The following is a 12,044-nucleotide window of genomic DNA, read 5'->3' on the forward strand; positions in this document are numbered from 1 at the left end:
CCACCTTATGTGATATAATAAAAAAATTACAAGTAAAATAGTTGTTATGGGATTGCAATAACTTATAGAAAACATGAGGTTCATATAGTGATACATGGTGTCCTTGCTGAAAGAACACACGGGCTATAGATTCACCGCTATGGATATTAACATTTTTAGCATGGCGGATTAAATGGTACATACGAGCTTCAGTTTGCCAAAGACACTCTATGTCACTATATGGATAACACTTTTCTATAAGTTGTTACAATTTCACAACACTTACTTTACTTGTAATTTTTACTTATATTTCAGAAGGCGACAACCTCATGTCATTGCTATCATAAATTCTAATGATGTTTAACTTCTCTCTCAGATGATACTAGATGACTCCATGTGAGATCCAAAACTCCGTTTAGCATTTTATGTCCAGCACTACATCATTGCAAAATTGTTTCATTGTTAGCCTAGGATTTGTTGTAGTGTCTCAACTTGGAAGTTGGTAAGAATGATTCCCATGTCCTTTATGTCATTTGTTTTCATATTTCTAAAGCCTACTTAGTATAGATTTTGTTCCCATATTGCACGACTGACCGCTTCATTCTCTTCGTGTTTGACCTACTTGAGAGAACAATCACTATAGTCAATCCTCTTCCCTTACCGAATGTGTGGGACAAAATCCATTCTAAAAGGACGTATTAAAAATCTAAATTAATTTGTTCTACCTTAACATTGCTTTACAAGCCATAATTCCTGGCTGGAATGATGATGTTTTTAGATGGCGTCCAATCGTATCAGATGGAGTTCCAAGAAACCCAAACTAGCTAACACCTTAACATTACAATTATTTGGCCATCATTTAATGTTCCACATAGCTAAAAATTCAACCTCTGTACACAATTATGTCTGTTTTTTGGGTTTAAAGTTTATGCGCATGTGGCATGGTAATGAATATGGACTAGCAGTTGTCCCGGTGTTGTACTCTCCATTCACCATTCATGTGTACTTTTAGATGAGTCCTTCATGATAGTCATATACAATGCACACGCAGGACGATGACGACCTACAGAATCCGGTGTTGATACACTTGCTGACATACAAGCCAAATGGATGCGTAGCCATTATTTGGTCAAGAAAACTGGATATACTTAAAAAAAATACTAGGACAATGCACATGCCTTGCAATGGGATATAAATATTCTAGTATGTTAGCTCGTGATCTACCTATCTATATTAATGTGATTGTGTAAATAAATGTTTATCAATCCTGTCCGTGATTGTGTAAATAAATGCTTATAAAATCCGGTCTATAATTGTGTAAATAAATGTTTACCAAATCATGCCCGTGATTGTGCAAATAAATGTTTGGTAAGTAAATCAAAGATGATAATTGGTGCGGCTGTGCAGAAGGTAAGTAAATTAAGGTGATTGCTTAGTGTATGGAGAAGGTGTGAGAAAAGGGTGTGGTGGGACTAAAATTCGGTGGGACGAAAAAAAATCAATGAAGGGACGTAATGGCAGGGCGGAGAATCGGTTGACGAAAATAAACACTAGAGTGTGGTTTTTCTACACCAGGGTTCAGCCACTACTTTCCCTAAACGAGTGTAGTTTTTCTACACCCACCCTTGGTGCACCCACGCAAGAAAACATCCCAAAACATTTCGAAAAAATCTAAAACTTTGTGAGAATGATCATCAACAAATGCTAGAGAGGCTTGCCAATTTTGATGGTCAAATGACATTCGAGGAGCTCTATACAAAAAAGACAAAATTACTGAAAATTTCTCAAAATGTACGTGCACTGTTTGACCAAAATTTGTAATTTTGTTTTTTCTTGTACTGTTTTCCTCAGATGTCGTTTGATGACCAAACTTGACAAGCCTCTCTAACATTTGTTGATGATCATTTCTACAAAGTTTCAGATTTTTTCGAAATGTTTTGGTATGTTTCTTGCCTGGGTGCACCGTGGGTGCACCGAGGGGGGTTCAGCGACTACTTTCCCTAAACACTACATTTTTAAGTAGTATATATATAGTATAGATGATTGCCCGTGCGTTGCAACGGGAGTATAAACACTCTAGTTGATTAGCCCATGTATGTATGTGCAAATGAACGAACATTGTTTATTATCTAAGATTTAAGGACAGATGCACAATCCTATATGCACAAGTTTTTTTTTGGATTGATATGCATAAGTGTTCACAGCTGATTTTGTCTGGGATTTGAAAGCATTACCAATTACAATAATATTTGGTATCAATATCTCCGCGTCTAAGTTTTTTGTTCGGTGGCAATGAACGGGCATTCAACTAGTAACATATATATTGTAAATTTAATATATTGCAATACAAAAGCAAAACCTTTTATTATATATAAAATTTAGCTGTACGGCTACGAAGCTTGTCAGATAAGTTGATAATCTCGTTAAAGGTAACCTTTGTAGCTATTTTCTCTTCATGCTTGAGGCATAGCAAAATTGAAAAGCCAACAAAAATAAGTGATAAATCAATCCATCACCTTGTACGTATATAATAACTGTACTGATTACTTCTAAATTTGGGTGCTTCGTCAGGTATGATTACAGTGAACGACAGGCTCTAGTACGGCACAGCGGCAGCCAGCAGGATTCCAACGGAGCAGCTACCGGCGGTGGACAGTGGCGCCTGGCGATGTGGTCTGCGAAAACCCTAGCAGTGAGCAGATCGATTGATCGATATGAGTGCGGCGCTCACAAACGGGACGGCCATACCAAAAATTTCCATCCTCGGGCTTCCAGTCTTCCGTAATGAGCTAATACCTGAATGGGCCGTTCTTCTGGGCTTCAAGTGCTAATGAGATAAATTCTCAAAAAAAAACTGCTAATGAGATACTCCCTCCAAATTACTCTAAATTTGACCCTAGAAAAAATAGTCCAGTCCCTGCACGTTCTCACTGTCTCACGGCTGAAGAAACTGCGCGTCGAAATTCAGGTCGTTGGAGGCACCTACGTGTGCGTACCGTGTTTTTTTTAATGTCTTTTTTTTTAACATCAGTACAGACACAAGCGCTCTAACCATCCAATCACAGGTTGGTTCATTGTTTTTTTTAGTGTCGTACCGTGTATTTATGTGTGCGAATTGTGCCCAGACCGACCTGCTGCTTGGCTAGCGCTCGCTCACGCCGCACGCCAGGAGAGGAGGGACGGTGACCGTTCTGGCCAGAGATTTTTCATTTACCTATAAAAAGATAAGAAAGGGCAGGAGCTCTGCCGTACGGGCGAAAGCGAAGCAGGTTCTTGCTAACGTTGAGGTTTTCATGGCGGTGGATGCTATTGACCCGCATGCACTTTAGTTCTTTTATTAATCTCCTCCCACATGTTGTTGCATCACAGGTTTTTAATTAATTTGCTTATCTTACACTTGTTCCTCGTCACAACGTGTTGTATCAAAGGTTTGTCCTAATTATGATCTCACCACCTTAAGGTGAAAGTTTAGTTTGCAAGAAATGGATCCTCGCATAAAGTTTGCAAGCTAGACCGTGGTTTGATCATACTAGACCGTGAGTACAAGCGAGAAAGAAATAGTGCTAGTATGATGATATGATCCTCATGCTCAGCTTAGCAGAGAACACACATTTGGCCTCGAACATTTTCGGAAGTCCAGCATCTTTTTTTAATCTTCATAAGTCGGACACACTTATTCTCTAAAGTTATCCACAGGAGTGCACAAATGAGGTGCGAACGTCCAAATCAGCATGCAGGTAGAACAATAGCAAAGCACGTAAAAATAGATATTTAGCACATGATAAAACATACAAAAACATATACTACATGATAAACAAATTAATTACAACCCAAACCAAAAAGGATGCGTACATATAACAATTACAAAACAGCATATGGCACAAAAGCTATCGAGTAGATACACCCGGCCGGAGACCCAACAGCCTCCAAAGAATAAAAATAAAGCGCGGTAGCAGCTGCAGCTGCCCTATTCTTCACCTGCCGAAGACATGGCAAGTGTTCGCCTTGAGATCTCCATGTGGAGTTGCTTCACGAGGTTGATCCAGGCACCAACGCTTTGCCCATCAATCGTCACCCAGTCTACTATTGTCGCTGCTGGTTGCTCGTACCATTCGTCGACCTGGGGGTTACCAAGGCATCATCAGTAAGACGAAATGAAGTTGATGGATGAGAGCACGCATGCAGACATTGGCACTGTTGGCACTTCTCATCTAATCAAAATGAGTCTGCGGGCTGTGGCTCCCTTGGAAGTAACAACATAGCGAATCAGAAGGTTGCGCATGCAAGTCAGCATTACTTACCAGGCCCCTAACACGCCTGCAATCTTCAAAACACCTTTGCGCCTCTTGAACTGCATTTCTCAGTTCGGGCAACCACCGTTCTGCCACGACCTTTTCTTGTTCACCAGCTAATTTGAGACAATAGTTGCCCACTCTACATAAAGGAAGGGCAACCCGGTAAGCATTCTTGGAAAATGCATAAAGATATAATGCACTAGCTACTAAATAACATGAAAGATATGAATAGTAACTTTGGCATACATAGACAAGACAATATTTAAGTTTATGCTAAGTATTGACACAATAATGCTACTCCCTCCGTTCCTAAATATAAGTCTTTTTAGAGATTCCAATATGGACTACGTACGGAGCCAAATCAGTGAATCTACACTCTAAATTATGTCTATATACATCCGTATGTAGTCCGTATTGAAATCTCTAAAAAGACTTATATTTAGAAACGGAGGGAATACATCAATTCAAGGTTAGAGTATGTCTTCGTAATAAATCCTATAGAACGTCACTGACTTCACAAATGCTAGAGTTGCTGTCACTGAATTCCTATAAAACCTGCGTACTCACCACTTTCTAAACAGTGAAAATATATCATTTGCACTCCAAAGTTGAAGACAACCTATGATGAAATTCAGCAAGACATGGCATAGCATGCACCTATACTCATATATCGAGTACGTTAGCTAAAGAACGCAGCATACTGTTATTTGTAGTATGGGGAGTAGGATTACCAGGAACAAGCAACAGAGGAATGAGGATACAAACAATATTCACTATCACATGCCGACAAACTGTAGCCGAACAACGACAGCAATCATACAAAGTATACCTTCTCTAGTAGTATGATGCCTGTATTCAGAAAATATCTACCACCGCAGGAAATCATACCTTTCATATTCTTGTTGAGCACGATGTGCACGATTTAGCAAAACACGATCGTTCTCAGCAAGATTTCTTCGTGTGTGCACCAAATTAATAGCTTTTGATAGATCCTCTAGTATACTAGCTTCAGAACCACAAGGTTTTAGGCAAAACTCCAATGCACTCAAAACTGATGCTAAGCCAGAATCTGTGCCTTCTGTACCTGGTGAAACTGTTAAACAAGAAACAAGACACACCTGAGTACTCTCTAGCATAAGAGAAGAATGACGAAGTAGTTCATAAATAATGTGGATAAAAGGGCACATGGGAAAGGGGAGCACTCTTTGTTGCAAACAGTTGGGTCCAAGCATACATAGACAAGAAAATGTTTAAGTTTTAATAGAGTTAGCGCTAAAAGTGTCCTAACTGTATTGGTCCTATTGGCTAACTGCAACAGAAGGTGACCAATTTTAGGATGAAAGAACTATTTTTATCCCTGCTTGACCCAGCTTCAAATCAGAGCAAGCATGGAGAATCCCATGGCTGCACCACTAGGGAGAAAAGGACACATTCTGCCTTAACATGATTTATAACATACAAGATCATTATGAGAGAAAAATAAAGAACTCCCAACACAGACGTACCAGAATTATACTGAAGAGCAGTAGAAATGCGGCATATAGATGGTATGGCAGAAGGATCTCTAGCACCAGCTCTTGCAGTTAACATAGCAGCCTGTTTTTCTGCAGATGCAAGTGCTTCTGACCCTGTAGCACCATTAGAACCTACAGCCTCCAAAAGGGCCTGCAAAGGGAAAACATCAGCAAATGCAATGGAAAGATCAATCAGGCAAATCAAAGGGTGCTCGATTTTCAGATGAATAAACTAGCAAAAACTCAGTATGTTACCAACCTGAGGAGTTGCTGGTAACCTGCATAGGCTATTCTCCAGACTTTGACCAAACGCGGCTAATTCTCGCTCAATAAGATCTCTCGAATTAGTTGACATATCTACCACAGCATTGCATGCAGGGATGATTGTCTTTGATGCATATCCTCTAGCAGATAACGGTTGTTGCTCCCAAAATGCTGACGCTTCCTATATATGACAATCTGTTATCATCTTTCAAGAAATAATCATATTTATTGCATTTCAATGAGATATGACCTAGCCATAAAGCTGCCAGCAATTATAGCCCACAAATCAGATAGAAAAAATAAATCTTAGTTGAAGTGAATAATATATTTTTAGCTCATTGCACAGCTGATGTTGATGCTATCCTGCTAATCACGCTGGTAACAGTGAACGCTTAGAATTGTCTTCCATTTATACATTCACATCATATCAAACTAACTCTAGTGTTAAAAGAAAAGAAAAAAGCATTCCAGACTAACCATGTTGGCCCGTAGAAGAGCAGTGTAAATGCACTCCAGTTCTGATCGACGAGCGTCAAACTCTTCGATTTTCTTCCACTTCTTTTTCAGAGAATCTTCCGCATCTTTCCACTCGGCGCATAACTTATACAGACGTTGTACCTCGGATGTTAATGTATTCAAACTTGCCTTTAATCCAGCAACTTCTCTTTCTTTGGCCCAAACATCCAGCTAAAATGAGGTAGCCAACACTATCAGGAAAAGATTATGCCTTATACAACATTTTTTATTTTCTATAATGATATAGTAGCAAAAGGACAGTGCACAACTGGTTAGCTTACGAGCAGCAAGTGCATGCAGCTTCCAAATTGAAAGTTTTAAAGCAATTTTTCAGAAGGAATCCCAACTGGCGGTGTCTTGAACAGTGTGAGTATGTCCAAGTAAAGTATAAGCACCTACATGAAGCACGGCCTCAAGCTATAAACACTTCATACTGTTAACAGGTTGTTTCATGACAGTGTTGTGCTTAGCTGAACTTAATATGAAACTGGGATGTTATAAGCATAAAAGTTTGGAGTACTTAGCAAAGAGAATCCGATATGCCCTCCATCATCCATAATGACATTTTGAACATGTACCTCCAGGTGCCTGCTGTTGGTGACGTTCTGTGAGGTGTTCCCGGTAGGCAGCTTCTTATTTCCTGTCGCATCAACAGTTCCATGAAGGCGCTGCAAGAGCTTCTGACTTAGAGCTTTAGCTTCTGCAGCTTTATTCAAAGCATCTTCAGTGGCTAAGAACTGCTGAACATGTTCTTTCTGCACGGCCAAGTGCAATACATTAGTTAACTTCGGTGTCATGTCCATTGTTTGGGGAAAGAAGAGCTAGACATAATCATAGAACTGTTTCAGTAACAGAACATGAGGCCACTCTAAAATAACAAAGTCCTGAATGATAACTTGACATTTGTTTCTGAGAGCAAACAGAAGAGGTAATGGAAGACAGAAAATGCAAATATGACAATTTGCGTTCATGAAAAGAGGTGTGGAACTGGAAGAAAAAGTACATATATCCAAAAGAATGGTATCAGCTTATTCTCTTCCTATACATGTACTGGATATAACCCTTCAAGTGGCTCCTAAGGGAGTACCTGTCGTTCTAATAGCTGGTCATGTGTTCCCCGGGTCGACAGCTCTGATCCAATCTTTCCATTGCCATACACCTGATATGGTAAGGGTGAGCTTGCATCAGTTGAAGCAGCATCAATGACCTGCTCATTTTCATATTTATACCTAGGAACAAGAATTTGTATATCTGGTTAACATCTAACCCCAAAGAAATATAAGCTTAGCAAGATACTTTGTTTAGCAAAGCAGTTCAGTACAAAGATCAACTAATAAAAAACCAATAGAAGATTAGAAAGATTTTCTCATTAAATGTGCAATATAGTATTTCCTTCAACAATGAATATCTACTTGTTTGTTTGGCAAGGTAAATAAAATCCCCAATTAGAATATAATTCACTCTTAAAGATGCAAAGCTACAACAACGGTATTAAATTCATGAGAATGTAACCAGATCACAAAAATGATCAGAAGTCATTAAAGAATATTGTTCACCGAATCCTCATTGTGTGGCAGGAACATTTAACTCTTACATGTCTGTTATTGGAATTGGAAAGAACAGATGGAGGGGGAAAACAGGATAGTACCTCAAGAGTTCTGCATCAGCACGTATGTCAATCTTATCTGTTTCTTTGTGTACAAGCATTTTCATGCGTGATGTATAACTATTGATCGATTGCAGTAACAAGGAAGGATTTTTTAGGGAATCTAATGCCACAGCTTTCACATCTGCTGGTATTTCACCATCCAAATCAGTGCCCAGCTTTGCCACATCTATCTGGCAACTCGAATTAATACCATTCCCTTCAAATGCTGGAAATGAACTCCGAATCATTTCCACCATATCTGCAGCAAGAGTTTCACATGCCTTCCGAATACTCCTTTCACGTGAGGTTTCTACAAGGACAAGATCTTCTGATAACCTGTTATTTTTGACAGTTGAGTACAGGTCCTCTCGCTCGCTCTGCAATTGCATCTCCTCAACCGCATCCACAGATCCAGCCACACCTATACTTGACCTTCGCACATCTCTTGCTTGGTTAACAAAGTGATGCAGACGTCGTTGGTATTCAGCAAATATTTTGCAAGCTTCGTCACATTGCTGATCATACGCCTCGAGCATAACTTGTTTGTGCCTAAAGTTAAAAACATGAAATTGTTATTTTACTCTTTGTCAGTCGAGCTAAAGTTGTGGAAGATCATTCGGAAACATCAAAGCAGTAAAGCAAAAAGCAGTTTTACATGAAAATTCGGCACTGATCTCTTCAGAACAAATATTAGAACAGTGTGGCAAAATGAATTTTAGAAATTCTTCACATTTGCAGGTTTATACCAGATCTAACCTAGAAAACGTTTATATCATACATAAATGACATTGATGCAGTTGCTTGTATAAAAGTGTGGCTGCAAGGAGCCTGCGCCCTACCTGGTAGGGCACAATCAACGTTTAGACCACATACATTTATAAACACTAAAAGATGAGTAGTTGAATAAATATGTTTTCTGTGCATAAACAAAATGCAAATACCATTTATGATCTGCAATACATCACTATTATGCTAATCAAGAGAAACTGAAATGTCAACTATCTCACAGTCAGACTAATATTACAATATGGGTCAAAGGACCAATGAAGATACCCACATCTCATGAATTCTGTATTGCAATTGAAATTAGAAATTCGGCATGTACCGGGAATAGTGGAAGAAACAAAAAGGTAGCTACAATACAACCATACGTAAGTATAAACAGCAGTGTAGCAATAAGGGTATGTTTGTATGCTCCTATACTTGAACATGCAGAATTTTTCGCAAGCTTATTAAGTTATTATTTAAATAGAGCAGGAAAGCCTTCTGATCTCACAATCAACCAATCAGGTATTAATTTATAACTGTGATGCAAATAATAGCCTGTTCTTTCAGTGATTTGTGCATTTTCAATCACCGGATCTACTAAGGGTGAGTTTGGTTCTGAGGCTAGCAATCTCCTACCAATGATGGGCAAGGGTGGCTATTTGGTAACATCAGAGAAGGCCTGCTTTACTTGGCTAGATTCCTAGTAACTGAAATAAAAATATTTGTAGTCGAAGACTGGCTGAATTGGCTCTCTCACATGGCCAAGGTAACAGAGTGCTGTTGCATCAGCCTCCAATCGCCATGCACATCGGGGTTTGCCAGTCACTAACCAAAACAAAGTGGCCTTGCTTTTCTTGGCTATGCCCAGATGAGCCAGTTCTATCTAGACTAGCTAAGCAAGAGAACCTAGGGATACGAACACACCCTAAACTACAACACAATATACCTATTAGCATTCAAACTCTCAAACAGATTGGTCGCTAGTCTTTGTAGCACAGGAAGAAGCTTTAGAAGTTGATGGAAAATAGAGCTAACGGCACTTTATTGATGGAACAGCATTTAGAGTGGCCATAAACTCTACCGATGCTTTAGTGGTTCTACTATATGTTAGTCTTCTGTGTGGCATCCCTTCAAATAAATCAATCCTTGATCCCATTAAACTCAACTCAAGATTCAAGAGTGACACTTCCAAGTAAAGTAGTGAGTAGTAAATTTGAAAGTCCTATATTTTCAGGCAAGTTTACCAATAAACTTAGGAAGGTGCAAAAGCGAAAATCACAATGTAGCGTGAATATAATCCCCGTGTCTACTACGTGTAGATCTTCTGGGCGGCATCAACCTGAACATCCCCTCTAATATATCAAACCTTGATCCCATCAAAATCCGATAGGGAGTGACAATTTCAAGCAATTCTATCGGGAGTATTTTCATGTATTTCTACTAGCGTCAGTAAAGTATTGACAGTCAGTTGGTACTAAGTCAGACGATTTTCAGGCATCCCTATCAGTAAATACAGCAGGCAGCAAAAGTGAAAACCAAAATGTATATCATCAGCTAAATCCCCGTGTTTCCAATAGAATCATCAAATCAAACTATAGATAGTTCGTGCCCTAATTCCACCGGTATATGGGTACCTGGCATTGGAGCGCTCGCCCAACACACGCTTGCGTTCGGCCTCCTCGCGCGCGACCTCCGCGATGCGGGCGCGCAGCTCCTTGCGCTGCCTCCGCACGACCCCGCGCAGCCGCTCCGCCTCCTCGGCGGCGAGGTCCCGCTCCCTGGCCTCGGCCTCTCTGGCAGCCGCGTCGCCTCCTCCCGCCCCGACGCCCCCCTCCCGCGCCCGCCTGGCCGCGACGCCGTGGACGAGGATGTTCCGGCGCGCCGTGGCGACCGTGCGCTCGGAGCGGACCCGGCGGAGGAGGAAGGACCAGACCGGGAGCATGTTGCCGCGGCAGATCTTGCGCAGCTGCTCGGGCGCGGGCGGCGCGGAGGGGTAGCCCATCTCGTCCTGCAGCCACTCGATGATGGCGTCGGGCGACACGCCGCCGGGTCCGGTGCTACCGGAGACGGAGGAGGCGGGCATCGCCGGCCGGCGGGTGGGGAAACCCTAGGGGCCCGATCTGACGACGGGGGGTTGGGTCGGCGGTGGGTAGTGGAGGGAGGGAGTGGGAGTGGTTTTTTTGAAACTTTCTCCTGGGCTCTCGTTTGGATCTTTGTGGGGGGAGGGACGGCGTCACGGCGCCGGCGCGGGACGGCTGCGTTTGGTCGGCGCGGGCAGCAAATGGACGGGCTCCCCGTGACGGCCGTCCGAACTCCGAACAGGGGAGAGGAGAGGGTGGTCCGGTGTTTCGAAATGTTATTCAGACGAACCATGTTCATAGCGCGACCAAACTAAGACGGAATAGTGAGAGAATGTTTGTGCGAGTAGCACCGTTGCCGTGTAGGTGTGGGTGCACAATCACAGCACACACCCGATAAATGAGTCGTGCAGTTTCTAATATTTTCCTGTATGATGTGGAACATATATGAAGGGATGTAATGGTGTTCAGGGCATCTACAACCGGAGTGGACAAATCCGACCCTCCATATGTCCGCAGACGTGTCCACGAACAGGAGCCGGGTGCCCCTCATTTGTCTGCATCCGCAACCACACCCTTCGTTTTCGAACCCTCAAATCCATCCAACTACATGCAACATAGATTTCATTAACACTGATTGAAACCAGAACTATACTTGATAGATAACTACACTTCCTACTCGTCCGTGGAGATGTTGATGACCCCTTGTCGGAGCCGTCGGACTCGTGGTCATTGGAGGTGAGACGAATATTCGGCATCTCCTCCTCCTCCTCCTCTGCGAAGAGTCGCTCTGTCTCATGTCGTGGAGGTGGATAAGGCGACGGTTCACCTCGACCTCTCATTCGGTATAGAGTGAGTCAAGGACGGATGGTTTTTAATCATGAGGCCGGGATCAACGATGAGAGTACGCTTGCTCCGCGTCCAGCTGCGCCTCCACCTCCTAGGCTTGGGTGAGGTGGAACTCCACCTTGGCCTCTCACTA

General features: G+C 41.9%; 1 protein-coding gene across 1 annotated transcript; it reads right to left on the minus strand.

The window, feature by feature from the left end:
• Positions 1 to 3,729: 3,729 nt before the first annotated feature.
• LOC109735810 (AUGMIN subunit 5) lies at positions 3,730 to 11,359 on the minus strand. The gene is made up of 10 exons (XM_020295013.4): positions 10,619 to 11,359; positions 8,217 to 8,765; positions 7,656 to 7,797; positions 7,147 to 7,323; positions 6,530 to 6,739; positions 6,048 to 6,233; positions 5,780 to 5,939; positions 5,163 to 5,367; positions 4,281 to 4,413; positions 3,730 to 4,099 (listed from the first exon to the last, which is right to left on the minus strand). Exons 1-10 carry the CDS (start codon positions 11,065 to 11,067, stop codon positions 3,947 to 3,949), a joined length of 2,364 nt encoding a protein of 787 aa, XP_020150602.1. The 5' UTR covers positions 11,068 to 11,359; the 3' UTR covers positions 3,730 to 3,946.
• Between the last annotated feature and the right edge of the window lie 685 nt (positions 11,360 to 12,044).

Source organism: Aegilops tauschii, chromosome 5 (assembly GCF_002575655.3).
Source record: "Aegilops tauschii subsp. strangulata cultivar AL8/78 chromosome 5, Aet v6.0, whole genome shotgun sequence".
In the NCBI taxonomy this organism is placed as follows: Eukaryota; Viridiplantae; Streptophyta; class Magnoliopsida; order Poales; family Poaceae; genus Aegilops; species Aegilops tauschii.

Coding starts and splice junctions, on each gene's coding strand:
- LOC109735810 (XM_020295013.4), bottom strand. CDS start 11,067: ATGCCCGCCTCCTCCGTCTCCGGTAGCACCGGACCCGGCGGCGTGTCG. Junction 6,740..7,146: donor CCAACAGCAGGCACCTGGAG/GTACATGTTCAA, acceptor ACCTCATTTTAG/CTGGATGTTTGGGCCAAAGA. Junction 5,368..5,779: donor TGCTCTTCAGTATAATTCTG/GTACGTCTGTGT, acceptor CTTGTTTAACAG/TTTCACCAGGTACAGAAGGC.